A 27,586-nucleotide genomic window follows, 5' to 3' on the forward strand; every position below is an offset into this window, starting at 1 on the left:
AGTAGCCGGCACTACAGGCATGCACCACCAGGCCCAGCTAATTTTTGTATTTTTAGTAAAGACAGGGTTTCACCATGTTGGCCAGGCTGGTCTCGAACTCCTGACCTCAGGTAATCCACCTGCCTCGGCCTCCCAAAGTGCTGGGAGTACAGGCATGAGCCACCATGCCCGGCCGCATATTTTATTTTTTAAGAAGAAGCTTTATAGCAGAGATAATATCTCATTTGTATTATTATAATTATCAGCTAGTTAGGACTAAATAATATTTATTTTCAAATATAATTGTGCCATTTTCCCTCTTTTCCGAATGGCAGTCCTTCTGTTTGACATAAAATATTGGGAAATAAGCAAAACACATCACTCCAAATTCTAAATCCTCATGAAATCTGAACTAAAAGACAATAAACTTACAGCAAAAAGACAACAGTTTTCTATAATCCAGAATTCATTTTCTTATATAGCTTACATTTTGTTTAAAATTGATATTATAATTTGATATTTGTGCAGACTTAGCTAGTTTCCTAGTTGCCATAGGCTTTGGCTCTGACTATGACCTTTGTCTAAGGCACCCGAGCACCTTGAAAGGGCAACAGGGTGTGATCAGCATTCTCAGCTGTAAAACTTATTTCTCTGTGGAACAATACTGGTTATTGATTCAAAGCTGATGAGGGTGGAGGAAAAGTGTGTGGAATACAGAGGTTTGAGAAAGGGAAAATGGCCCGTCTACAAAGCTGATTTGAGAAAATCCTGCAAATTTACCATTCATCTATTCAAAAAAATCATTGAGCACCTTCTACGTGACAGGTACCATTCTAAGCACTGGAGAGACAAGAGAGAACAAAACAGTAGATTTTGAAAGTGTTAGAAAAAGCATTACATACATGTACATAAGAGAGAGTGCCTGGGTAGTTACTGTATTTTGGGAAGTCCAATCAAACCTCCTGAAGGTGATAATTAAGGGAAAATCCAAATAAATTACAGCATGAGTGTGGGAGATACTGAGGAATAAAATGAAAATAGACATTCTTTTCAATTTTTTTTTTTACTTTTATTCCAACATTGCTTTATTTTATTATTATTTTTATTTCAATAGTCTTTGGGGTACAGGTGGTTTTTGGTTCCATGGAGAAGTTATTTAGTGGTGATTTCTGAGATTTTAGTGCAACCGTCACATGAGCAGTGTACACTGTACTCAATATGTAGTCTTTTATCCCTCACCCCCTCCCACTCTCCCCACACCAAGTCCCCAAAATCTATTATATCACCTTTAGGCCTTTTCGTCCTCATAGCTTAGCTCCCATTTATAACTGAGAATATATGATACTTGGTTTTCCATTCCTGAGTTACTACACTAGAATAATGGTATCCAGCTCCATCCAAGTTGCTACAAAAGATATTATTTCATTCCTTTTTATGGCTGACTAGTATCCATGGTGTATATACACCACATTCTCTTTATCCACTCATCAGTTGTGAATTGTGCTGCTACAAACATGCATGTGCATGTGTCTTTTTCATGTAATGACTTATTTTCCTGTGGGTGGATACCCAGTAGTGGAATTGCTGGATCAAATGGTAGTTCTACTTTTAGTTCTTTGAGGAATCATGCTGTTTCCCATAGTGGTTGTACTAGTTTACATTCCCACCAACAGTGTAAAAGTGTTCCCTTATCACCACAGACACACCAACAACTATTATTTTTTGAATTTTAAATTATGGCCATTCTTGCAGGAGTAAGGTGGTATCTCATTGTGGTTTTAATTTGGATTTCCCTGATGATTAATGATGCTGAGTATTTTTTTTTCATATGTTTGTTGGCTGCTTGTATATCATCTCTTGAGAAATGTCTCTTCATGTCCTTTGCCCCCTTTTGGATGGGATTGTTTTTTCCTGTTGATTTGTTTGAGTTCCTTGTAGAATCTGGATACTGGTCCTTTGTGGGATGCACAGTTTGCAAATATTGTTTCCCACTCTGTGGGTTGTCTGTTTACTCTGCTGACTATCACTCTTGCTATGCAGAAGCTTTTTATTTAATTAGGTCCCATTTATTTATTTTTGTTTTTGTTGCATTTGCTTTTGGGGTCTCAGTCAGGAATTCTTTGCCTAAGCCAATGTCCAGAAGAGTTTTTCTGATGTTATCTTCTAGAATTTTTATGGTTTCAGGTCTTAGATTTAAGTCTCTGATCCATGTTGAGTTGATTTTTGTGTAAGGTGAGAGATGAGGATTCAGTTTCATTATTCTACACGTGGCTTGCCAGTTTTCCCAGTACCATTTATCGAATAGGGTGTCCTTTCCCCAAATTATGTTTTCGTATGCTTTGTTGAAGATCAGTTGGTTGTTAAGTATTTGACTTTATTTATGGGTTCTCTATTCTGTTCCATTGATCTACGTGCCTATTTTTATACCAATACCATGTTGGTTTTTTTTTGTTTTGTTTCTTGTTTTTTGTTTTGTTTTAAGACACAGTCTCGCTCTGTTTTATACCAATACCATGCTGTTTTTTTTTGTTTTGTTTTGTTTTTTGTTTTGAGACAGAGTCTCGCTCTGTCACCCAGGCTGGAGTGCAGTGCATGATCTTGGCTCACTGCAAACCTCTGCCTCCCGGGTTCAAGCCGTTTTCCTGCCTTAGCCTCCCGAGTAGCTGGGATTACAGGCACCCGCCACCATGGCTGGCTAATTTTTGTATTTTTAGTAGAGATAGGGTTTCTCCATGTTGGCCAGGCTGGTCTTGAACTCCTCGACCTCCCAAAGTGATGGAATTACAGGTGTGAGTCACTGTGCCGGCCAGTACCATGCTGTTTTGGTAACTATAGCCTCTTTACAAATAGTTTCTAACAAGTTCTTGAAATGTGCATTCAAGAGGAGGTGTTGAAAGCTAAAATCCTACTCTTGGAAACTTCTCCTCCTTTCCCACCTGTGTAATATCTTCCTCTTCTGAATAATATCCCCTTTTTGGTACTTTCTGTTAGTGCCCTCTCAACATTTTGCTTATGCTTTGATCATAGCACCTAGATCACTTTGAGGCACTAATTCCTTTCCACGTCTATTCCTTTGCTCTCTACTATAAGTCCCTTAAGGACAAGCTTTGTGTCTCTCATTTTTTGTTTTGTCCATGGCTGGCAGTATCTGACACGGAGTAAGAATTTAATAAATGTATGTTCAATAAATATATTTGTCTCATCCCACAACTAGGCAAAAGGGCAGATATTGTATCACATGTATTTTTGTGTCCCCCTGAGTGGTTGGCATCAAGAGGGACAGAGTTAGTAGTGGATAAAGATTTGCCCATTTCAAGTTCTTAAACAGATGAAAGCACCCCGAAGTCCTGGCTCAAGCTATACTTGGTCTTTGAACCTCTGTTGAAAAGATACAATGGAAAGATGGGGAACAGCCAAGGTTAGAGAGAGATTTACACAATAAAGAGAGTCAGATTTTTCAGGGTGTTTTTTGGGATTTTCCAGTAGATCAAAGTTGGACATGGTGCTGGATAAAAGGGTGGGAGTGAGAAGAAAAGGGGAATTTAGGGTAGGAGGTTGATGTATTGGACACAAGATATTTGTGAAAAAGTTCAAATGATGTTCTCAAGGATAAAAAAATGTTTCCAATAAAAGGCAAACACATTTTTATACCAGAAAATGATGACACAGTAATTGTTCTGGTTAGGCTTTTTGTTTTCTTGCTAGTATTACATCACCCAGTCACACAAGCGTGGTGAGCAGGGGACAATAAAAATAAGTTATTAATGCACTATTAACTCAGCGTGCTCTCACCTATTAATAAGACATTGATGTCTCCTCTTATGCATGTCCCATTGAAAAGCACTTTCTCATTACCTCCAAGCGGCATACACAAAATGGATTTTTTAATATACTCATGTCTGTGGATGCTTGGTATAAAGACTTGTTTAAATGGTCAAAGATATCCTATTTAAGAAACAGGAAACACTTACATTGCACATTATCAACATTAGAATAGAATCTCATTATCCATTAGCTGGTATTTGTGCGATTTATAACTCACTTTAGATTGAGTTTTGCAGAATTTCATGATCTTTGCCACATCATCAGCTGAAAACGTAGGTACTGTGTCTTTGTTCGTCAGTGTGATATTATTAGCTAGGATGATGGCCCTGTGTTTTCTAAGCTGTAGAAATATTTTAAGAGCTGCTGCTAATTAACTATTAAATAAATGCTTGGATGAAGTTATCTTCATAACAGATAAGCTACTTGGAAATTGTTTTCAGTAAAATGGAATGAGTTGAATTTTCTTTGTATTTTTGTTAACCTTTGCCTGTCTTCTCTAAATCTCAGACACGGCACTATACTGTGTATTGTTTTTAGATCTGAGCTCTCTTAAAGCTTAAAGAAGGAACTGGTAAAAAGATTGCTGTGAAATGGTCTATGAGAATTAGAGGTCTTCAATACTGATGTTCCCTCTGCTTTGAGGCAAATCTAGCAGAATGCATGTGGTTGTTAACACAGGAAGAGAAAGAAACCTAATAGAGGCAAATGTTTCAAAATTTACAGAGTGAATCACATTATAATTTACAGAGAATTATATATTCAGTAAGTCAAATACTTTTTAAAAAAATCATTTTGAATGAGAAAAGAAAAACTAAAAAAAGCTAGGAAAAGTGAGTGCCTTGTATTTTTTTTTTTTTTTTCATTTTTGAGATGGAGTCTTGCTCTGTTGCCCAGACTGGAGCGCAGTGGCGTGATCTTGGCTCACTGCAAGCTCCACCTCCTGGATTCACGCCATTCTCCTGCCTCAGCCTCTGGAGTAGCTGGGACTACAGGAACCCGCCACCATGCCTGGCTAATTTTTTGTATTTTTAGTAGAGACGGGGTTTCACCGTGTTAGCCAGGATGGTCTCGATCTCCTGACCTCGTGATCTGCCTGCCTGGGCCTCCCAAAGTGCTGGGATTACAGGCGTGAGCCACCGCGCCTGGCCAGTGCCTTGTATTTTTCTTAAAGCTATGACAGATTATTTCATTGGATTGAAAATTAAATGTAAGCCTCAATTTTAAGTACAAAAATGATTTCTTAAATAGGTAAATACAGGTATCTTAAGACATTTAGCACTTTTGGCAAACATTTATCTTCCTTTTTAAAAACACTACTTAAAGAAAAGTTTCTTTTCAAAAACAGAATTTAAATGTGCAATTTGCTTAAATTCACCAAGCCAATGACATAAATATTTATTGGGAGGGACAGATTGAGGGGCAGGTGGGACAGCCTTGGGAGAACAGGACAGTGATAAATGAGACATAGGAGTTTACAATTCAGTGGCAAAAGGAGAAGCCTTCTGGAGGAAACCCATTCACCTTCTAGAGGGGAATGGCCCTGTGGTACTGATACAAGGACAGGCACGCTGGTTCAAACAACATTGATGACGGCACTGGGACTAGGCATTATGGGCAGGAGACGAGGAGAAAGAGGTTGCTATATAGGCTTGGAGGAGAAAAGAGAGAAAGTTGTTTAATTTAAATCCACCAACCAACCCATGCACTCCTCCACCCACTCACCCATCAAATAACCAATAGATATTACCGCATATAGACTGCAGACAAATTGCTGTGCTGGTTCCTGTGAGGGAGATGGAAAGGCGAATAAGACCCCGTTCCTGACCTCAGAAAAATAATCTAAATGCCAGCTCTTTCCTCCAGTGAAAAGGTCAGTCCTTCTTGGTTCATTATCTTGCCAATTTACATGACAAACAATGACAAAGAATTTCCTTCCCTCTTTCTGCCAATATATAAGACTTGTCATTTTTAATGGTTTTCTGTTTTTCCTTTGGGTTTAACTTTCCTCTTTCAAAGAAATGAAAGCCTGGATCTTGCTTCTTAAAGGCAATTTTATTTCTTTGATACTGTTCCCAAGACTCTGCTTAAGCTTTTTAAAGTCAAAGAAAGTTAGGCATGGATTATCCTATATAGAAAGGTATATTGACTCATTAACTACCCTTTGTGGAATACCACACATTTTTTTTTCCCTCTAAGGTGTTTAATACCTTGTTGCATTCCATTCATGAAGGTTGTGGTGATAAGAGTCATTGATATAAATATGTTTTAGGCAGAAAGTGTAGAACAGTGAAAAAATAAATTAAAAACTGCATATTTGCCTGGAGCTAAGGCTAAAGAAATCAGCTTCATTATTTTTTGTTGCTTAGTTGGTCTTATGGGTAAGTCTGTTTATACCACATATCATTCTTGTCCACTTCCAGAGATTTCAAAGGAAATTCCTAATTAAGAGGATCTAGCTCCAATTATGAAAACTATGTTCCTGTTTTTAGATGTTTCCTTCAATGTGGAAGACCAAGTAGATTTGTGGTTGCTGCTTGTATGCTTGGGGGTCGGGGCGGGGGTCATTCATCGTAGTCACATGACTAGCTCCTACTCACTGGCATAAGTTTAAATTCTGGAACTCCAGATAAATTTGACAAAATGATTGGTGCTCGAAAAGTAGATCCTGAGCTTCACTAAAATTTGTCGTGGGTGCCTGGGTCTCAGCTCTGGCTGTCTGGAAAGTTTCTCTAATCTCTGGATAGGCCTTGTCAAAAAATTCATTCAATCAAGTCCCTAGGCTGCACACAGAAAGGAGACCCTGGGCCTGGCCCACGAAACCGTTTTCTCCTAGGCCTCCTGGCCTCTGATGGGAGGGGCTGACTTGAAGACCTCTGACATGCCCTGGAGACATTTTCCCCATTGTCTTTGGGAATAACATTCTGGTGCTTGTTACTTATGCAAATTTTTGTAGCTGGCTTGAATTTCTCCTCAAAAATTGGGTTTTTCTTTTCTATCACATTGTCAGGCTGCAAATTTTCCAAACTGTTATGCTCTGCTTCCCTTATAAAGCTGAATGCCTTTAACAGCACTCAAGTTACCTCTTGAATGCTTTGCTCCTTTGAAATTTCTTCTGCCAGATACCCAAAATCATTTCTCTCAAGTTCAAAGTTCCACAGATCTCTAGGGCAGGGGTAAAATGCCGCCAGTCTCTTTGCTAAGACATAAAAAAAGTCAGCTTTGTTCCAGTTCCCAACAAGTTCCTCATCTCCATCTGAGACCACCTCAGCCTGGACCTTATTGTCCATATCGCTATCAGGCTTTTGGTCAAAGCCATTCAACAAGTTTCTAGGAAGTTCCAAACTTTCCCACATGTTCCTGTCTTCTCCTGAGCCCTCCAAACTTTTCCAACCTCTGCCTGTTACCCAGTTTCAAAGTTGCTTCCACATTTTCGGGTATCTTTTCAGCAATGCCCCACTCTACTGGTACCAATTTACTGTATTAGTCCATTTTCATGCTGTTGATAAAGACATACCTGAGACTGGGAAGAAAAAGAGGTTTAATTGGACTTACAGCTCTACATGGCTGGGGAGGCCTCAGAATCATGGCAGGAGGTGAAAGGCACTTCTTATATGGCAGTGGCAAGAGAAAATGAGGAGGATGCGGAAGTGGACTACAGGCATATGCCACCAGGCCTGGCTAATTTTTGTATTTTTAGTAGTCACGGGGTTTCACTGTGGTGCCAGACTGGTCTTGAACTCCTGACCTCAGGTGATCCACCCACCGCAGCCTCCCAAATTGCTGTGTTTATATGTGTGAGCCACTGTGCCCGGCCCTGGATACTATTATTCTAAATGAAGTAACTGAGAAATGCAAAACCAAACATCATATCCTCTCGCTCATATGTGGGAGCTGAGCTATAAGGATGCAAAGGCATAAGAATGATACATTGGACTTTGGGGACTCAGGAGAAAGGGTCGGGGGCAGGGAGGGATAAAGACTACACATTGGGTACAGCGTATACTGTTCAAGTGCTGGGTGCACTAAAATCTCAGAAATCACCACTAATGAACTTATTCATGTAGCCAAACACAACCTGATCCCCAAAAAACCTACTGAAATAAAAAATAAAAAATAAAAAATAAATAAAAAAAAATCCCCACCAAGATGGCCTACATTCCTACAGTCAACATGGAGGCAATGAATATTCACTGCAAACCCATGGCAGACACTGCTGGTTGCCTGTCCAATATCTGATCTCCTCTTCTTCCTTGCTCATAGAGAGTCTCTATTAGTTCAGGGTTAGAAATAACACAGCAATGCAACTTGTGCAACTGGGTGGTCATGTGACATAGTTTTGCCCAATTGGATATCTATGGGTGGCGTTTCTGAGGAATATATTTCCTTATTAAAAAGGGACAGATTCACCTGTAATCCCAGCACTTTGGAAGGCCAAGTGGGGTGGAATCACTTGAGCTCAGGATTTTGAGACCAGCCTGGCCGACATGGCGAAACTCCATCTCTACTAAAAATACAAAGATTAGTCAGGCATGGTGGCGCATACCTGTAATCCCAGCTACTCTGGAGGCTGAGGCAGGAGAATCACTTGAACCCAGGAGGCAGAGGTTGCAGTGAGCCGAGATTGTGCCACTGAATTGTTTTTGCCTCTTGACACTTCCAACCATTCTTTCTCTTGGAAGTCAGTAAAAATGCTTGTATGTACTGGGTCCATATGATGATGATAGTGAGGATTAAAGCCACTGGTTAGGGTAGTGCAGCAGTAGAGCTGAAGGGTCCTGGTTCCTGGATGACCCACTTGAGCAGCTGCAAAAGTTGTAACTTGCCTTTTTGGAGCTTCTTGTTATTCAAAAGAACACATCCCTACTTGACAAAGCCATAGTAGCTGGGTTTTAGTTCTGTGTGGCCAAAAACGATCCTAATTGGTGGATGGCCTGAAATGCAACACACCCAAAGCTGAGGAAGCATCTCCTTCATGCTGCTTCTCTGTTTCTTTTCTATCCAGTTGCCCAAGTGGACAGCCTGGACGCCATCCTCACTCCTGCTCCTCCCTCATTGCTGTTAGCTGTGACACCTGTTGTGCTGCTGCCACGGAAGGTGCTCTGAGCACAACCTCTGCTACCCAGCCACTGCTACCCACTGAGTGCAACCTCTAAAGCTCCTGGCAGGCAATTGCCAGAGCTTCTGACTTTGAGGAAATCCCTGCTTGCAGTATTTGGGTGCTGCAGAATCCAGTGTGGCTGGGTGGAGAGAGGGATACTCTGGTTCAGGGCCACACTCTTGGTAGCTCCTTACCGAGCTTGTCTGCGGATGGAGTCTGTGTAACAGAGCCTCTGTTTCATCCTTTTGTGCAAAGAGGATCTGGCAGGGATTCTGGCTTGAGCACTCTCGGTCTATCTGAGCTGCTATAACAAAATACCATACCCGAGTTTATTTCTAAGTTCTAGAGGTTGGGAAGTTCAAGATCAAGGCACTAGCAGATTTGGTGTCTAGTGAAGGTGTATTTCTTCACAGATGGCACCTCTTGCTTTGTTCTCACATGGCAGAAGGGGCTAGCTTGCCCTCTGGGGTCTCTTCTAAGGACACTGATTACGTTCATTAGGGCTTTGCCCTCATGACCAAATCATCTTCCAAAGGCCCTACCTGCTAATACCATCACATCAGTGATTAGTTTTCAACATATGAATTTTGTTGGGACACAGCAAGTGCTATGGTTTGTCATAAAATTCATATTCTATTGTTTCTTTTTATACCTAGAAGCCCTTAAAATACTATGAGAATATTAATCTTTTACTTTCCTTTCCCGTATTGTATTAGGAGGGGGAGTGAAAAAAGTTTGAGAGACTCGCAGGCATTTGGGCTATGGGAGGTTTAGGCACCGGCTCTCAAAGATAAACACTAGCTGCCATGTTTGATGAGTTGCCAAACCCTTTCAGTTTCACCTCAAACACACTGCTCTACTTGTTCCATTTCTCTACATCCCCACAGGCGGTGCTCCACCCAGCTCCTCTCATCCCTTGCATGAATTCCTATGGCTTCCTGATTGACCTCTCAGCACCCAGGTCTGCCTTCTTTCAGTCTGTTTTCCACCTTGCATTCACAGCAGTCCTATCTGTTCATGTCACATCATCGCACTTTCAATGACAAAGTTTCTCTGATGCTTTCAGGATGAAAGAACAGACTCCCACATCTGCCTTGCGGTTGATCTTTGTGGAAAGGCTCCTTCCTGCCACTTCATTTCTCACCAGTGTTCTTTATTTGCTACCTTCCAGTCCTACTGGACAATTTCTGTAAGCAACGTGTGCTCTCTTGGATCTTTAGGACTCTGCAAATACAGTTGGTCCCCCATGTCTGTGGGTTGCACATCCACAAATTCAACCAACCACTGATGGAAAACATCTGAAAAAACTCCACGAAATAACAATTCAATAAAAAAATAAATAAAAATATATGATAAGAACTATTTATGTAACATTTACATTGTATTAGGTATTATAAGTAATCTAAAGATAATTTAAAGTATATAGGTGGATGTGCATAGGCTATATACAAATATACTACATTGTTTTATACCAGAGACTCAGATGTTGGTATCCCCAGTGGTCCTGGAACTAAGGGATGATGGTATTGTATTATTCCCTTGAATACCAGCCACCTTCTCCTGCCTCTTCTTTATCTTCCTAATTCCGTCTTATCCCTTCAGATTCCTACTTAGACACCACTTCTTTCAGGACGCCCTCTCTGAGCTCTAAGACACAGTGAGGTGTCCCACCCTGCAACTGTGAGCTCTCGGAGCACGTTGTATATATCCCCTCATAAGAGCAAGGACCCTGCGTCAGAAAGACAGGTTTCAATCTGGGATTGGCCATTTACTTGCTATGTGATCTTGGGTGGGTTATCCTTTTTAGACGCAGTTTTCCTATCTATAGAAATGGAAAAAACAGGCCGGGTGCGGTGGCTCACGCCTGTAATTTCAGCACTTTGGGAGGCTGAGGGTGGCAGATCACCTGAGATCGGGAGTTTGAGACCAGCCTGACCAACATGGAGAAATCCCATCTCTATTAAAAATACAAAATTAGCCAGGCACGGTGGTGCATGCCTGTAATCCCAGCTAGTCAGGAGGCTGAGTCAGGAGAATCGCTTGAATCCAGGAGGTGGAGGTTGCAGTGAACCGAGATTGCACCATTGCACTCCAGCCTGGGTGACAAGAGCAAAACTCCATCTCAAGAAAAAAAAAAAAAAAAAAAAAAAAAGAACAACAGTAGTAGCTACCTCTTAGTATTGCTGTGTAAATTAAATGAAATAATGCATGTGATTTCCTATGGATGATATAGTGGTACTGGGGAGAAGAAGTCACAGTGGAGACAGGAAATGCCCCTATGCACCTCTCAGGTGGTGCCTGTTCACAGGACTAGCTGTCTAACCAAAGCTTGTGTCCAGGAGCTCCTGGCAGTGATGACTAATGGGAAGTGAGCCTGCGGCCATGGCAGGCCTGGGTGCTATGGCCAGGGCTGAGAATCAGAGAAGAACTGTGTTAGTCAACATAGGCACAAATGAAACACGCCTTCCCTGAAACATTCTGGGGAAGTCTCTTAGGAGCACACCAGGGCATGGGGAACTGGCGGATAAACAATCTGTTGATATTAAAAAATAACTTCTAACCTGTCTTCTGCATTCGGTGGATCTGGTATTTACTGAAGAGTAAATTTTTACTGTTTGGAAATGATGTTAGGCACTTCCCCCAAATTACTTCAATGAATGAACCCATACAACCACACACCAGCTGCCCTTCCTTCCTCCATCTGCCTAGGAGACCGACAGAATTTCTCCAATGCTGTTTACCCCGGCAGATCTAATCAGATTACAGAATGTTTTAAACCACCACAATGAGCTAGCTGGAGATAGAATAAAAGAGAAAAAAGGGAATTCAAGGAAATGTGAAATTTGGGCTAAGTCTAAGTAAAAATACAAGAAGTCCCAGGGTATGAGCAGAAACCTAGAACAGAGGCAGAGTGGTAGAGAGGATCCTTTCTTTCTGTGAACAATAAGTTGGGAGAACACCTGAGCGAGGTCAGGAGATAAGTTGGTAATGGGATCATCCACAGTTTGGAAATGGGTGCTGGATACACCTGCTGTGTATCAGATTCTCCTCCAGCAGCAACTGCTGACTTCTCCTTTTCAATCCTCCTAAAACAAAGTCACGCCCTGACACTGGGTGACAGTCAGGAGGGGACAAAGCCAATAGAGAGAAGACAGACGCTCCAAAAATGGTCAACATTGGCAACATGCTAAGGCAAAAAATTTAAATAAAATGAAACAACACTCCTCTCGAAGAAGTTGGCAAGGGTTAAATAAGAGCATTTCCCCCTCAAGCATGAATTCTAGTGAGAGGTACCTATAGTTAACTGAATAAGGAGGGCATGTCCTTCCTTCTCCCATCCCATATTTCAAACTCTTCTTTTACAGTGAGTTATCTGTGAAAGATAAGTTAGTTAACTTAGCCTTCCAAAGAACAGACTCTCAGCGATTAACTGATTCATGGATCATAGTCCACTCTAGGTTGCTATCATAGTGGTGTCTCTACAGGTTGCCTTTTCCTGTTGCCAGAACAAATAATGTCCACATCTATTATCCAGAATGACTAAATGCAGGGAAATAATATTTCTCCCAAATTTGCTCCAGATAACTGGTGCACACAGAACTGAAGCACAGTGACAAGAACTCGAGTGTTATTTTCATCTAACAGGAAAACTAGAAAGAAAAGTAACATTCTCTAGGCCTGAGAAACAATAGGATAGAAAACGACCTGATTCACAATTTATCTCCATGGAGAAATAGGTGAACATCTAAAAAAATGGAAATATTACTCACATACCATAAAAGTAGGTGAACAATTTAAGTTGCAAAATGAGGCAGAGAAGAGAGAACTGAGAACTGTTCAGTGTAGGAACAGAAACTTCCATAGAGATCTCTAAATACAGGAAGAGATCATCACAGCCTGAGGAGGTTGAAGTCCTGTCCAGGACTCAGATTTTGAGACTAAGTGGGTTTGTGAGTGATTTGCCTCAAGGATGGGAAGTCAGTCACATGTCCTCTCAAGATTGCATTTGCTTCAATGGGAAAATGATAATTTACATGGCTAAACTTTTCCAGCGTTAGATGGGGGCAAATAGGATACAGATGCAGGACTGGCATGATTCTATAGAGCCTCCACATAGAAAAGAAACCAAAACCAAGGGCATAGTGTGCAGGATGGGGTAAGATTTTAAAAAAACAACATAAAGCCAGTGGAGCAGACCATTTTACAGTATTTTGTAATACTGTACAGCAGACCTCCCAGTATTTTGGGAGGCTGGGGTGGGTGGATCACAAGGTAAAGAGATCGAGACCACCCTGGCTAACACAGTGAAATCCTGTCTCTACTAAAACAAAAATTAGCTGGGCGTGGTGGCGCGCGCCTGTAGTCCCAGCTACTCGGGAGGCTGAGGCAGGGGAATTGCTTGAACCTGGGAGGCAGAGGTTGCAGTGAGCCGAGATCATGCCACTGCACTCCAGCCTGGTGACAGAGTGAGATTCTGTCTGAAACAAAACAAAACAAAACAAAACTGTGGTCTACTCTCAGAACAATCACATTGCCCCACGACTCTTACTCATGAATCACTGATGTGTGATAAAAACATGATTATATGAAAATTTTTTTTTTTTGAGACAGTGTCTCACTCTATCACCCAGGCTAGAGTGCAGTGGTGCAATCTAGGTTCACTGCAGCCTTGATCTCTCGGGCTCAAGTGATCCTCCCGCCTCAGCCTCCTGAGTAGCTGCAACTACAAGGCACATCACCACACCCAGCTAGTTTTTGTATTTTTCGGGGTAGAGATGGAGTTTCCTCATGTTGCCCAGGCTGGTCTCAAGCTCCTGGGCTCAAGTGATCCGCCTGCTTTGGCTTCTCAAAGTACATTTCATGGCTGGGCGTGGTGGCTCATGCCTGTAATCCCTTTGGGGCTTGGGAGACATGAGCTACCACACCCAGCCATGAAAACTTTTAACAGGCAATTACACTGCTTCAAGATGGCAATTTAACTATGAAAAAGGAAATTGTTGGTAGTTTACTGGATTTATAAAAATCAGTCCTCTTCTTAAAAGGCGAATTGAAAAACAGACTTGCTTTAGCTTGTCAATAACTGTGTTCCTGAGAGTAGTAAAGGGTATATAGAATGAGGCAGAAACATTTATGCAAAAACTATAGATCGATGATTCTCTTTTTCTTAGTTAGGATGTATCTTTTCTTTGTCCTTTCTTCCATGGCCAATTGGGTGGGTTCATGGTTTGACTCTGAAGGCCAAGGAGGAGGATTGAGATATGGTTTCTCAATCCAAACTTGAAAGTAAGTTTTAGTATAATGTTAGTTGATAGAGCTAGTTTCAGGTTGAGGGTTTTGTTGTTCAAAACAAACCAATGGATTTTTTTTTTTTTTAAGTACAACTTCTTTTTACTCAAGAGCTTCTGACTCAAGCTATTCACTCTTAAAATTCCGGAGACAGGCCTGGCATGCTGACTTACAACTGTAATCCCAGCACTTTGGGAGGCTGAGACGGGCTGACTGCTTGAGCCCAGGAGTTCGAGACCAGCCTGGCCTACATGGTGAAACCCCAACTCTACAAAAAATTAAAAAATTAGCCGGGCATGGTGGCGCACACCTGTAGTCCCAGCTACTCAGGAGGCTGAGGTGGGAGGATCACTTGAGCCCAGGGAGGTTGAGGCTGTAGTGAGCCATCATTGCACCACTGCACTCCAACTTGGGCGACAGAGTGAGACAAGAAAGGAAAGAAAGGAAGGAAGGAAGGAAAGAAAGAAAGAAAGAAAAATCCCAGACTCAGAACCAAGAAGTGGCAAGGCATATGACAGATCAGTTTTCTACTCTCTTCCCCAGTGGACACCTGTTGAAAAAATGCATAGTGCCCCATCTTCAAATTCCTTATCTTTCTTTCTTGTGCCTCAGCCTCCCGAGTAGCTGGGATTATAGGTGCCCATCACCATGTCTGACTAATTTTTGTATTTTTAGTAGAGATGGGGTTTTGCTATGTTGGCCAGGCTGGTCTCAAACTCCTCAAGTGGCCTCAAATGATCCACCCACCTCAGCCTTCCAAAGTGCTGGGACCATAGGCATGAGCCACCACTCCTGGCCCTTTATCTTTCTTGAGCTACTTCTGTTTATTCATTTCTATAACTAGGATTCCAATGCCTTTGGCTAACTGAGGAAAGTTGAAAAGTGACTGATGGAAAGAGACTCCAATATGGTTGGACTGAAATTTTACTCCTTCCTAATCCCTGACTCTCCACTGTACTCCATTAAGAGTTGATCGGGGTGATCCTTGCGCAGTCATTGGCTGGGTGGAAAAGCTCCACACCCTGTGGCCATATTTAGTACTACAGAGCTGCTTCTCTTCCTAGGTGCCACAGCCTGTAAACTCTTCCTAGCAGCTAGCCTGGATATACAGCAGGATGAAATGTGTGTGTGCTATCTGTGAATCTTTTACATTTTCTGTCCCATTCGTCTCATTTAGCGTCTCCACTGAGTGATCCGTGTTATCAAAGAGTAGGAGATGTACCCAGAGCTTCCATTTTATATGTAGGTTTCTCTTGATTTCCACCTAACACTGACTGAGGAGTATCAACTGAGGACTGCCCTGTTCTTTAGTCTTAGACAAAGAAGTTGGAGGATCAGCATAGGACATTCCATGCACTAAAAAAACAAGTTACTTTTGAAAGTTAAAAGCTGAGGAAGCCGGGAGACAGTGTTGTAATGGGAGGAATACAAAACAGGGAACTGGGAGATTTTATTTCTAGCCTTGGTTCTTTCATGACCCATATGAGGTCTGGGGCCCATCACTCACCCTCCATGGGTTTCATTCCTATAAGGAGGAGGGACCAGATCCTTTCCAAGGTCCCTTCTGTCTCTAAACTTCTATGATCTGCCTACAGATGGTATTTTCCATGCTCAGCACCATGTCTCCTGGCCTTGTGTTTCTGAGCACACAGATCTCTGTTTCTTATCTTTACCCATCCCTGCCTCTGACCCTGAGACCACTCTTAGCTGAGGTCATTCAACCATATCTCTTACTTTTCAATTGCCTGTGTCTTTTAGAGCTAGTATTTGAGTCAATCTATGGGAACACATCCTTTCGAGTCATTTTTTTTAGCCATTAAATATGGAAGTCATTGAATAAATAAACTAAGAAAAATTTATTCATTGGGAAGTGATACAAACTCAACCTGGGATTTCTAGACAAGTTTACATTTCACCCATTTTTAGGCACTCAGATATTTTATGATGAGTACAAGTTTCATTGATATCACTCATCTGACCTTACTTCGTTACATTGTCACGTGGTTGCAGTCTTGACTTTGATGGCACAAAGACTGGCCACCATCAGGAATGTGATTTTCACACTGTCATTCAACAGAACCTCAAACAGCACCTACTTCTGAAGATACAACAATGAAGACATAAGCCCTGATATCAAAGAGCTTATAGCTTTCCAGGGGACAGAGATATGCACAGAGAGCTATATCAGTGCAAAGGAGTGAAATCTAATCAGCTTGGGGATGACATTTGGTAAATCCTGAAGGATGTGCATGAATCACCTAAGCAAGAAGGGGCTGAGCACATCTTTTTATTCATTTCAGTGTAATAAGAATTGAAGCAGGACTTATTGTTTTCAATGATTTGGCTTTTTCTAACTTCAGATATATAAGGAATCAAAGGACATCTGATTCTAACCCAACTTATTTCTAAACTCAAATTTACTTTGCAATATCTAATTTTGGGAGTCAAATGTTCTAGTGTATACTACTTGATGAAATACTCTAAAAATCCTGAGATAGATCTTGGGAAGTTTCAGTCAATCTAAGTCAAGCCTATAGGTTCTTCTAGCACACATTCCTGAAATCCAGTAAAGTGGACACGTATGGGTTTAGTCACAGGTTTATGCCTGTGAAACAGGAAAGAAGGGTTGAAGGCTTAAGTGTAAGATGGAATGAATGATTTGGGGATGCTTTTAGTCTAGTAAAAGAAGACAGGAAGATTTGGGGCATAAAATATTGAGAGACTATTTTATGCTATTTTGAGTACAGTTAAAGTTCTCTTAACCAAACTCCACTTGCAATTCTCCAGCTTCTGTGTAACACTTCCCAGTGGATGCTGCAGCATATTGAACACTCAATTTTTCTTTAATAGCCTCAGCCATCTCTGCTATTTGCTAGTTACATAAGTTAAACTGTATGTAAGCCAAAGAGATATAAATTTATATTATCTTTCTTTTCCTCATTCAAATGTATACTTTATTTTTTAAGAGTCAAGTGCAGTAGTGAGAGTGGGAAAGAGTAGAACAAGGAGTTTGATCTGTAACTGATGGTGAACGATCAGTTGAGACAACTATCTTTGGACCAGGGTTTTTTTTTTTTTTTTTTTTTTTCCTCACCAGTTTATCTATTTCATCTTCTGCACTATCTCCTGACCACACAGGCCCTGGATTATCTGTATGCCATCAAGTTACCTAGTTACCCGCATCTTCTGACTATGCACGATAGCCACAGTCTTCCATCTCTTATTAATACAGAATGGGCTTGCAGTATCGGGACTCCCTCCAAATTCCCTACTCCTAAGTGAGGATGGGAAACAAGTCCTTAGAAAACTATGCACTAGGTCTGACCACTGAGGAACAACTGCAAGAAAAGCAACTTTGAAAATTTCTTTATTATAGACATTTCAGAACCATTTAAATCAACAGACAAGGAAATTTTTAGACATAACATACTGTGTTTATCTTGAGGTACACATTGGGCCCATTAGATAACGTTTTGGAAAGTAATGCCATTGTTAACTGGTAGTTAACAACCCAAGTTTTCCAAGCAAAGAAACTGTAAAGATGGTTACAAAATTCTTTGAAAAGAATACACCATTTCCATTTAAGATAAACTCTCCAAATTCTTAACTGATTTCAATTTTTAGGCTTAGCTTAAATATTTTAAATGAAACTTAATATGAGAGTGGGAGAAAAGGTTTATAGCTAAGAAATTATCTGAGCCCTACTACATGAGATTGTAAACAAAGGAAATTTGCGATCTGATAAGCTCTATTACAAAATTTATAGCCTAAAAATTAGAGCAGCAAAATTACAGAAGATATTTGTATATAGTTTAAACTGAAATCACGTTTATTCCTTGTTTCTGGCTATCACAATGAGACAAATTTTAAAACACCAAGTTTTAAAGACTGAACAGTGTGATTTAACATGATGTAACCATGAGAATCCCATATTATTACAATCCCACAATCTAAAAACTACTTCACATAATTTGCACTCTAGGCCTTTTATTCTTCTTGCTCAAGCAGCCTGGTGCCTTTAGGTAACTTGAAAGATAGTGGAAATTGATATAAGAGGCATGTTTCTGAAAGCCCCCTATGTCCAACAACAGATTTAACTTTTCTGGTAGACTGAAATTAAAATTTCCTTTGAACAGTTCGCTAGGTTCTTTGAAGGATTATTTGTTTTCCAGTTTGTTATTCAAAATGTTAATCTTATACTTGCTAGGCACGATGAGTAGTGACTTATACAAAGTGTTTAGAAAATGAAGGACCCTCCATCCTTCCACACCCCACCTCCCATCCCTGGACTTCTCAGGGAGCTGTATGGATAACATGCAGGTGGCTGTGGAATGTGAGCAGAGACTGTTTATGCATGTGTCTGAAAACAGTTGGAATGGACTGTCATAATATTTCCCATAAGATTGTTGAATTTCGACATGAGACAAGAATAAACACTGCAATTTAGCTGAATGGGCAGTTCACTGCAACTTCATAAACTGCAATGATATATGTGGGTTGAAAGAATGTAAGTAAATTTCACAGTTCATAAAGTTGAGCAGCTCAACTTAAAGAAGAGAAAACTTGCAAGATTGATCTGTGAGTGTTTGAATTCTGCCTCCCAACATGAGTCAGGTCCGCATTATACATTTTAGTTGCTTGGCTTGGTTTATTGCTGATTTTCTTTTCTGATGGGGGCCATGATGATTTTTGCCATGAATCTAAGGACCCAAAAGGGTCTTGTTTAGATAGACACTTCCTCTCTTTTGATTACAGGGGACCTGCCAGAGGAGATAAGATGATAAGTCTTGACCTGGCTGGTTAGAAGGGTTCTGTGTGTGGATCTCTGGGCATCACTTTTCACTGCAGAATCGCAGGGAAGGGCTGTGAAAGGGAAGGGCTTCTCGAAAGGGAAGGGCTTTCTCCTTATTATCCCTGCTTTGCATATCTTGTCATGATTCTCTTGGAGCTATGAATGCTCTGTCCAGTCAGGACACCAAGGTCCTTCACAGACAGGTGCTCAGCTTAGGAATGGCAATTTCATTTATTTGTGGCATTTATTTGTGACAGAAGATATTTATTACAATTAAAAGAATTCCAGGTCAGTAAAAAAAAACAAAAAACAAAAAACAAAAAAACAACAACACTAGGCAATGAGAGAGATACTTTCTGCCTCCAACACATTCCAAGTTTTAGTGATCTTGGGGTGTTCTGTACCCCTTAATAGAGGCTGACGTTTTAAGGACAGGACACACGTAATTCTCCATATACCCAGCTGCCCAGAGGACTTCACGTCTTTCTTACCCACACATACATACTCTTAGCAACTGAGATTTCAAATATAAACAATATGATCTCCAAGAGGGCAGGGGCTGTGTCTTTTACTCAGCACTGTAGTGATACTAGACTGTAGCATAAGTGAATCAAAGGCCACAGTCCCTGCCCTCAAGGAGTCTCTGCATTGCCAATCAATATAAACCTGACAAAAATACACCAAGTCCAAAACAAGCAAAAAGAATTTAAAACCCTATTTTGTGTAAAGTTTTTACAAAAAGAAAAAAAACGCTAAAAGGAGTCAGTTGTTTATGTGAGGCAACCTTTATAGTAAACCCAAACCAACTCTGTTCCTTCTTCCTGAGTTTGAGAATTGTGTCCGAGTGCTAAGTATTTTAAAACGGATTCAGCTAGGTTTGCCAATGAAAACTTGCAGCTTAGTAACTGCATCTTGTCTGTTTTTATTTTAAAAAGAAGTTCTGAGAGGTTTACTTTACTAAGGGAGGCAGTCCCCCTCACACAGAAGGATGCTTTCAAAACACGAAAGCTTCATAGGCCTCATGTCCTGTGAGTGCAGTACCAGCACTTCCTCATTGAATCATCTGTGACTTTTGAAGAGGTGCTCCAGGGTGAGAATTTTACAGGGTACTCTTTTTGCCTATAGTATTTACATTTTAGGAGACACATTAGGAGGAAAAAAAAATGCTTTTTTTTTTGATAAAGGAGATCTAAGATGGAAAATTAGATCTAAGATGGAAAATTGGGTATCAATTCACTTCAACTCTAAAACCACGATATGGATTAAAAATATCTTTCTTCTAATGCCAAGAAATAAAGACATATTTCACAGGTCTACAAAACTAGACTGGTGGGTCTTGTCTTTCAATTTATTTTTTTATTTTGGTAGCAGGAAGAGATGGTAAGATATAAGTCCATCCTGCAAGTTATGCTGCCGCCTCACTGGCTGACCTTCCTATTCAAGAGGGCACTGTGTGCACCTCGGTCATGGGCTGTCCGCAAATCTGGAATCTGGGGCCAGACTCTCGGGTGCGGGGGAGTAGATGATGCCTTGCTCCGAGAACTAATACAGTCTTAAGATGTATATTCTCTAAAAAAGTCAAGAATAATGACGCCATTATATTTTGGAATACTTAATCATATTTAGCAAAAATTCTCAGACTAATGTAAAAGTATGGTAATAATGTATTTTCTTTGAAAGAGAGGGAAGAAGTGGTTTATGAAATAAACAAGTCCTCTTATTGGTATTTTTAAAATACTCAACAGATGTAGCATATATAATAATAAAGGCTGGTGCGTCTGATTTCTGAGCTCTCGTAAAGCATGAAGTAGGTTGAGAATGCCTAATGTACTCTGACAAATGCTCTTCAGACCTCTCGCCATCAGACACCAGGGGAAGGAGACCCTCAAACCGGAGAATTATAATTCAACAGAAACTGTCATTTCCCCAGACATCATGGGAGTATTACATGCAAAAACCAGCCCTGCAGTGAGTGGGCTTAAACTCAAACTTAATTCTTCAATACAGGACTCTTTACTGATTTGTTCTAAGTTTTCAGTGATGAACCCAAATAAGATTGAGCTTCAAGAGACAAGGTTCTGAGAATCTTTGGAGTCATTCTGTCCACTATTCCTAAGAGAATCAATGTAGATAACAGTCCCAAAACCTCAACAGATTGTTTAAAAGTGAACAGATGTTATCTAAAATATCAGAATCAAAATTACGTGTAAAACATATCCGGGTGTATTGTGTATGCACCTATACATGTTTATATATGTATATTCTTTTTTCTCTGCTCAATAAAATTAGCAGCAGTTACAGATAAATTATTGTGGTCATGATTTGTGTGATTTCTAAGGACAACATATATCCCTTTATCAACATATGACTCTTGGAAAATGCCTTGTGATAAAAAGATCCCCACCAAGCATACAACATTAAAGTGTCAATTCGTATCACTAACATTTTCAGGCACAAGAGTAAAACAATTAGCAAGAAGCAATCTGAATGACAGAGCACAGAACATAGTTAATTGTCTAAAGTCAACCCTCCTGAAAGAAGGGACTTGTTGTTCAAAAGTGTTTTTTTTTTTTTTTTTTTAAAGATTTTTATGTCTTTCAGCTTTGGCTATTTTGTAATAAATATCATACCTTCTCGCATAAACCTACTTGGGTAAGAATGATTTCTCTGCACATGCCTTTTTTTCTTTTAGCAGCTGCTGAGTGTTTGTTGAGTGACGTACAAGGCACACCTCCAAGTGTTCTGTACAGCATTTTTATTGATGTACAAAATAGCCTGTTCACCATTCAAAAACGTAATCTGCATAGTAAGTTTCTCTTATCCCTATTTACAGAGAAGGTTTTTAGTGCAAAAACATGAAATTGTGTCCCAGCCCACCCCTTCTAGCACACGCATTGATCAGTTTTGTTCCATGCTGGCCGGGGGTTATTTGGCTATATTTTGGGCCTCCAGCCATTAATGAATTGCATTATCTTCTTCACCTGCAGTTTGCTCAATTTGAAATCCTCTGAGAGGATTTCTTCCGTTAGCTGAACAAGCAGGTTCCCATCAATCTTTTCAGTAACAAAGAATGATATGACATCTTCGGACAAACCAATGAACCGTAGTGACTTGGACACTTCCTCTATAGAGAGTCCTGATAGGTCAGCAGGTGGCTGCCATGGGGAACCGTCACCACAGGATCTGGGGGCCAGCTGGAGATGGAGCGGAGATGAGAAAGGGTAGGAGGCAGAGAAGATGTCCTGCATGCCCTTTTTAACAAAATACTGGTCCTCCGAGAGATCTGGTGACCCAGACTTGGGGTCTTCCTCAGCACCATCAATTTTCAGAGGCAAAGGAGATGTTTCGGAGGCGACCTTCTCTTCCACTAGTTTTGGAGCCCTGGGGGGTAAGGCAGGGCATGACGTACTCTGCTTTGTCACACCAGCTGCAAGAGATTTCACATCTGTGCTCTCCAGAGAGTAGCTGGCTGACTTGGGACAACCAGAGACGCTGCTACTGAATTCTGCAGTGACTGGGCTAGTGGGGCTGGCCAAGAGCTCACAGCCATCAAAATCAAAAGGTGCTGGGCAGTTTCTCTTTGGTGTGCCTGGCGTCTTTTGTCTAGGGTAACTATAACTCCTGCTTGGATCCAGCAGGAAGTCACTCCTGGTCTGGCTTTCTGATGCTCCTGAATAATGGTTAGGCCATGAGAGCCGAGAGGACACAGCTTCAGCAGAAGGACTTCCAAACGGGGATTTCAGGTCCACAGAATCAGTTTTCACTCGGTTACATGGATAGCAGGAAACAGGAGTGCTTTCAGAAGGACTTGGGTCAGTTTTAGTGACGCTGCTTAAAAGCAAACACAGAAGGAGAAATCAGTTAAAAGAAAAAAGCCAAATCCCAAGGCTTTTGTTATTTATAGACGTTACTGCTGAGTAGAAAAGCGCAGTTAGTTTTGAATTCAATAAAATTCCTGCTAACTTCACTGGGTTTTTTTTTTTAAAGAATCTTTAATAAAATACATTGGTAATTGTAGACATGTACATAATGATTTAAAATGCTACAGTGGAGATAAAATAAATATTTCAGCTAGTAAGAAAATAATTGTTAATAGGTGCCTGGATCTTTATGATGAGGAAAATTATTAAATCATGTGTAGGCTCTGCACCAACAGGTGCCATGATTGATGAATGATGTCTGCAGTGAGCGAGGGTAGAAGGAGAGAATAGTAAATGAGTGGTGCATGCTTGCCATGCTTGTGCTACAGTGACATGATGGCATCACACCACCCGTGACTCTATTTCCACCCAAAAGTCTGAGGCAGGAGGAAATCCTTCAAATAAAATGTTTATCCTTGTCTTAGTTTCTGAACAATCGAGTAACATTAGCGCAAAGATTTAAATGTCCAGAGAACAAAAAGTACCTGCAAAGAGAGCTACTTTAAACTGTAATGAGCACATGTGGAGCGGTGGCTTAGGCTCTGGGGGGTTTTAAGAGCAACATGAAACTAGAGTGTGCTCAAAGGAGGGTGAGCAGGCCGGTGAGGGGTCTGACAGTGATGTCGGGGAAACAGCAGAGGGAATCAAGGATGTTTCTTTTGGAGAAGAGAAGACTTCTATCATAGCTGACTCGGAATTTTCATGAGTTGACAAAGAGATATGGGATGGACCTATTTTTGTTTCTTTAGACCTAAGAAATGATTGAAAGTTACACAGAGGTTGATTTCAACTCAATATAATAAAGGGTTTTTTTTTTTTAAGTATTGGTACTTGCCAACAATGGAATGAGCTGTGTTGCAGAAGAATGATCTCAGAGCACTGGAAGTATCCAGACAAAAGGAAATGACCACTCAACAGTGATGGTCAAAAGGGGACTCCTGTCTGGATGGAAATTCAGAGTAGATAGCCAATGGGACCCTTTCCATTTTAGGTCCTGGTCGAAGGTGTTGTCTGCTTGAAGGTGCTGTCTGCTCGTGTCAAAGTGGAAAGAACCAGATGCTGATTTGTGAGAACTGATGGCAGCCCCCGGGTTGTTTCCAGGAGAATCTAGTTGGCCTTTACCTCTGAATTTCTCAGACTGGTGTGGCATCTTTTCTTCCCAAGACATTGGCTCTTCCATTCTAGCTCAAAACAAACAGGGGCCCCATCATGCTCACTCAGTAAAATTATTTAAAAAATTAAAAAGCCATTTCCTCTCCCACCACCCTGCCTGTTAGGGCTACCGTGAAAATGCTTTCAAGAACCCATGAACTGGTGGATGAGAAGATAAGCGTGCAGTGGGACCTGGCAGGAAGACTTACATGTTGTGTAGCCCTGAAGAATAGTAGGACAAGGTGGGGCTGGGAGAGCGAGTCTGTTGCCGCGCTGGCTTGACTGTGCGAGGAGGGATGGAGGGACTGGTGGACAAAGGCTTTGCGCTTCGGGGTGGAACAGGTGGGGCGTTCAGGAGCCGGCATTCTTCTCTGACCTGGCGCAGAAAAGAACACTCCAGGTTAGCAACAGACTGACAATGCCACCGGGCGCCAGCTCAATCCTGCAGACTTGCTCAAGTCACACTCTTAAACCGTAACAGCAGGGTGTAAAGCATGGCAGAGAGAAGATTGAAGTAAACAAGAATGATGGGAAGCACAGAGGCTGCCAGAGAGCAAATCAGACGCCTGTCACACACTTGCTGGGACAGAATGATTTTTGAAAGAAACTGCTTGGCAAATGCTGGCTGCTGCTGAAATATAGAAAGTAATATGAAATACGGCAAGTTAAAGTGTCTATGGTTAAAGAGCTAGTGACATGTGAGGATGGATAAAGAGGAAGTATTAAGAAAATAAGAACGTAAGGCATTCACAAATTTAACTTGAGGATTCATCTCTTCTATTAGGTTGTGTTTTTTTCATTATTCAAGCTGAATTCAATTTGATCCAAACCTTAGAGAACCCTGGACCTGGTCCAGGGCTAAAGCTCCTTCTGAAGTCATGTTCAGGGATGTTTTTTTTTTTTTTGAGATGGAGTCTCACTCTGTCGCGCAGGTTGGAATGCAATGGCACAATCTCAGCTCAGCTCACTGCAACCTCTGCTTCCTGGGCTCAGGTGATCCTCCCACCTCAGCTTCCCGAGAGCTGGGACCACAGGTGTGCGCCAGTACACCTGACTAATTTTTTGTATTTTTAGTAGAGATGAAGTTTCACCATGTTGCTCAGGCTGCCTCCCAAAGCATTGGGATTATAGGCATGAGCCACCGTTCCTGGCCAGGGCTACTTTTTAATTTTTTTAATTTATTTTTTTTATTTTTCAAGACTGAGTCTTGCTCTGTTGCCCATGTTGGAGTGCAGCGGCACCATCTTGGCTCACTGCAACCTCTGCTTCCCGAGTTCAAGCAATTCTCCTGCCTCAGCCTCCTGAGTAGCTGGGATTACAGGCGCCTGCCATCATGCCCGGCTAATTTTTGTATTTTTAGTAGAGTCGGGGTTTGACGATGTTGGCCAGGCTGGTCTTGAACTCCTTGCATCTACTTGCCTGGGCCTCCCACAGTGCTGGGATTACAGGTATGAGACATTGAGCCAGGCAAGGGCTTCTCAAATGTAAATATGAGTGTGTATCATCTAGGGATCTTGTTTAAAATGCAGGTTTTGATTCTGTTGACCCAGGGTGGGGCCTGGGAATCTGCATTTCTAATAAGTTCCCTGGTGATACTGATGCTACTGGACCATGGTCCACACACTGACAAGGTTGCAGAAGGAGTAATGAAGCGGCTCTCTACATCCGAAAAGTACTTTTTATAAGAGCTGCTTCCAGCTCTCTCACATTTCCTTCGTCTTCACACTGGAGAGGATCTAGCTGATCTGTGCTGTCCATGGCTTCTCTGAGACTGCCTGCCATTCCCCTAATTTGCCTTCCATTCCTTGCAGGCATTTCAGAATATAATTACTAATGAAGTGACATTTTTCATGTACTTCTACGTGTCAGGCAGCAGGGGGCAGTTTATACCTGGCTCTGCTAGTCTACCCTAAGCTATAGAGGTAAAAATATTAACAGAGCCAATTCTGACTCTGTCAAAAATGCTATGCTTTGAAATGCATACCTTGTCTACTTTTAGGCTATGTTCCCACCAAGTTTTTCACCTTCACTTTCAATTCCTTTCTGGCCAAGCAGCTCTGGGATAAGACAATGAAACAGCAAGCTCCTATTAGCTTTGGTATTGAGTTTGCTTAAGCGGAAATGAAATGGGTTCATGTTATCACACTGCATCTCCTACTATCTACACCACACCCGGGACCTCTACCTCGCATCCCTGGCCTGATTCACTTGCCAGAGAAAACCAGCCATTAAGAAGACTCATGGCTATGGGTAGCCCAGTAAACCCAACTCTAAATGAAATGGAAGCAATTTAAAAAGTCTTATCAACTGCATTTCTTCCCAGGGCTGGGGATCACTGCTCCTACCTGCAGGACCCACAGCCCTGGTTACTGGGGCCCAGTGGGTTGGTGAAAGGGAACAGTTTCATCTGGAGAAGCTCTTTAGACTAAAAGAAAATATTCGGAGCAGCAGATTTCTTCCACAATAGACGCAGGCTTTCCCCTTGTGAGCTTTTAAAAAGGTGGTGGATGACTGCAGAAAGGATGCCCGGGAGGAAATGAGGTTTGGATAATGACGTGAGAGGAATGCTTGGCTGGGCTGGCCCAGGAAAGACCCTTGCACCATTCTGGGGTCTTTTTTTTTTTTGGAGACGGAGTTTCACTCTTGTTGCCTAGGCTGGCGTGCAATGGCATGATCTTGGCTCATTGCAACCTCCGCCTCCCAGGTTCAAGTGATTCTGCTGCCTCAGCCTCCTGAGTAGCTGGGATCACAGGCATGCGCCACCACACCCAGCTAATTTTGTATTTTTAGTAGAAAGGGGGTTTCGCCATGCTGGCCAGGCTGGTCTCGAACTGCTGACCTCAGGTGATCCACCCTCCTTAGCCAGGCGGGTCTTCTTAAGAGGCTGAGAACCAACCAGGATGCCGGAGCTCAGGCTGGGCCACCCCGCTTTCTGGCTTTGGTTCATCTTCCTTCTGTCTTGTTAGTGAACTGCACAGTAGCCAGATGTGTTTCTTTCTTAGGGAATATCTATAGAATTTAGGGTGGATGGCTGTCACTTTATTACAGATGTGCTTGGTTCTATTTATGTTTATAGAAATAGGGCACATGGAAAATGTGAGACGATAAGGACTCTGTCAGTTAACTTTTCAATTTTAAAATAAATACTTAGTTACTTCCCAATATTGGATTAGAGTGGAACATGAGGAAAACATGGTTAATGCTGGATTCAATTTAGCACTTTCAAAATTTTAGAATTAGCCACTAAATATGACGTTTCATTAGGAAACACTTACCTGGGATGTCAATTATAATATGCTCAGATGTCAATTACAATATGCATTTTAATTTACAATAGTTGGCTGACTTAGGTTTATAAACTCAGAAAAGAAGCCACTTGCAGTTGAATTTGACCTAAAGGAACTCCCCTCTTCCTGTACTTATAATTAACCCCAGGTACCCAAGGTCACTTAGAGCTGGTTCTGCCACCTTCATAACTAGGGACTCCTGAAGGGCTAATAGGTTTCCCACAATGGTGAGGAGAGGGCAGTAGTG

At 41.4% G+C, this 27,586-nt stretch overlaps 1 protein-coding gene across 3 annotated transcripts in view; it reads right to left on the minus strand.

Moving 5' to 3' along the window:
- Positions 1-17,538: 17,538 nt before the first annotated feature.
- GAREM1 (GRB2 associated regulator of MAPK1 subtype 1) overlaps positions 17,539-27,586 on the minus strand; it is a 207,427-nt gene continuing 197,379 nt past the window's right edge. The window contains exons 5-6 of one of the 3 annotated variants that reach the window (XM_016933497.3): positions 24,262-24,428; positions 17,539-22,808 (exon numbers count right to left, since the gene is read on the minus strand). In XM_016933497.3, the coding sequence (XP_016788986.2) occupies positions 21,914-22,808; positions 24,262-24,428 (1,062 nt within the window). In that variant the 3' untranslated portion in view covers positions 17,539-21,913. Of the gene's footprint in view, positions 22,812-24,261; positions 24,429-27,586 lie in introns of all 3 variants that reach the window. The other 2 variants (XM_009433843.4, XM_063795576.1) reach the window with 2 other exon arrangements.

Source organism: Pan troglodytes, chromosome 17 (genome assembly GCF_028858775.2).
Source record: "Pan troglodytes isolate AG18354 chromosome 17, NHGRI_mPanTro3-v2.0_pri, whole genome shotgun sequence".
Classification (NCBI taxonomy): Eukaryota; Metazoa; Chordata; class Mammalia; order Primates; family Hominidae; genus Pan; species Pan troglodytes.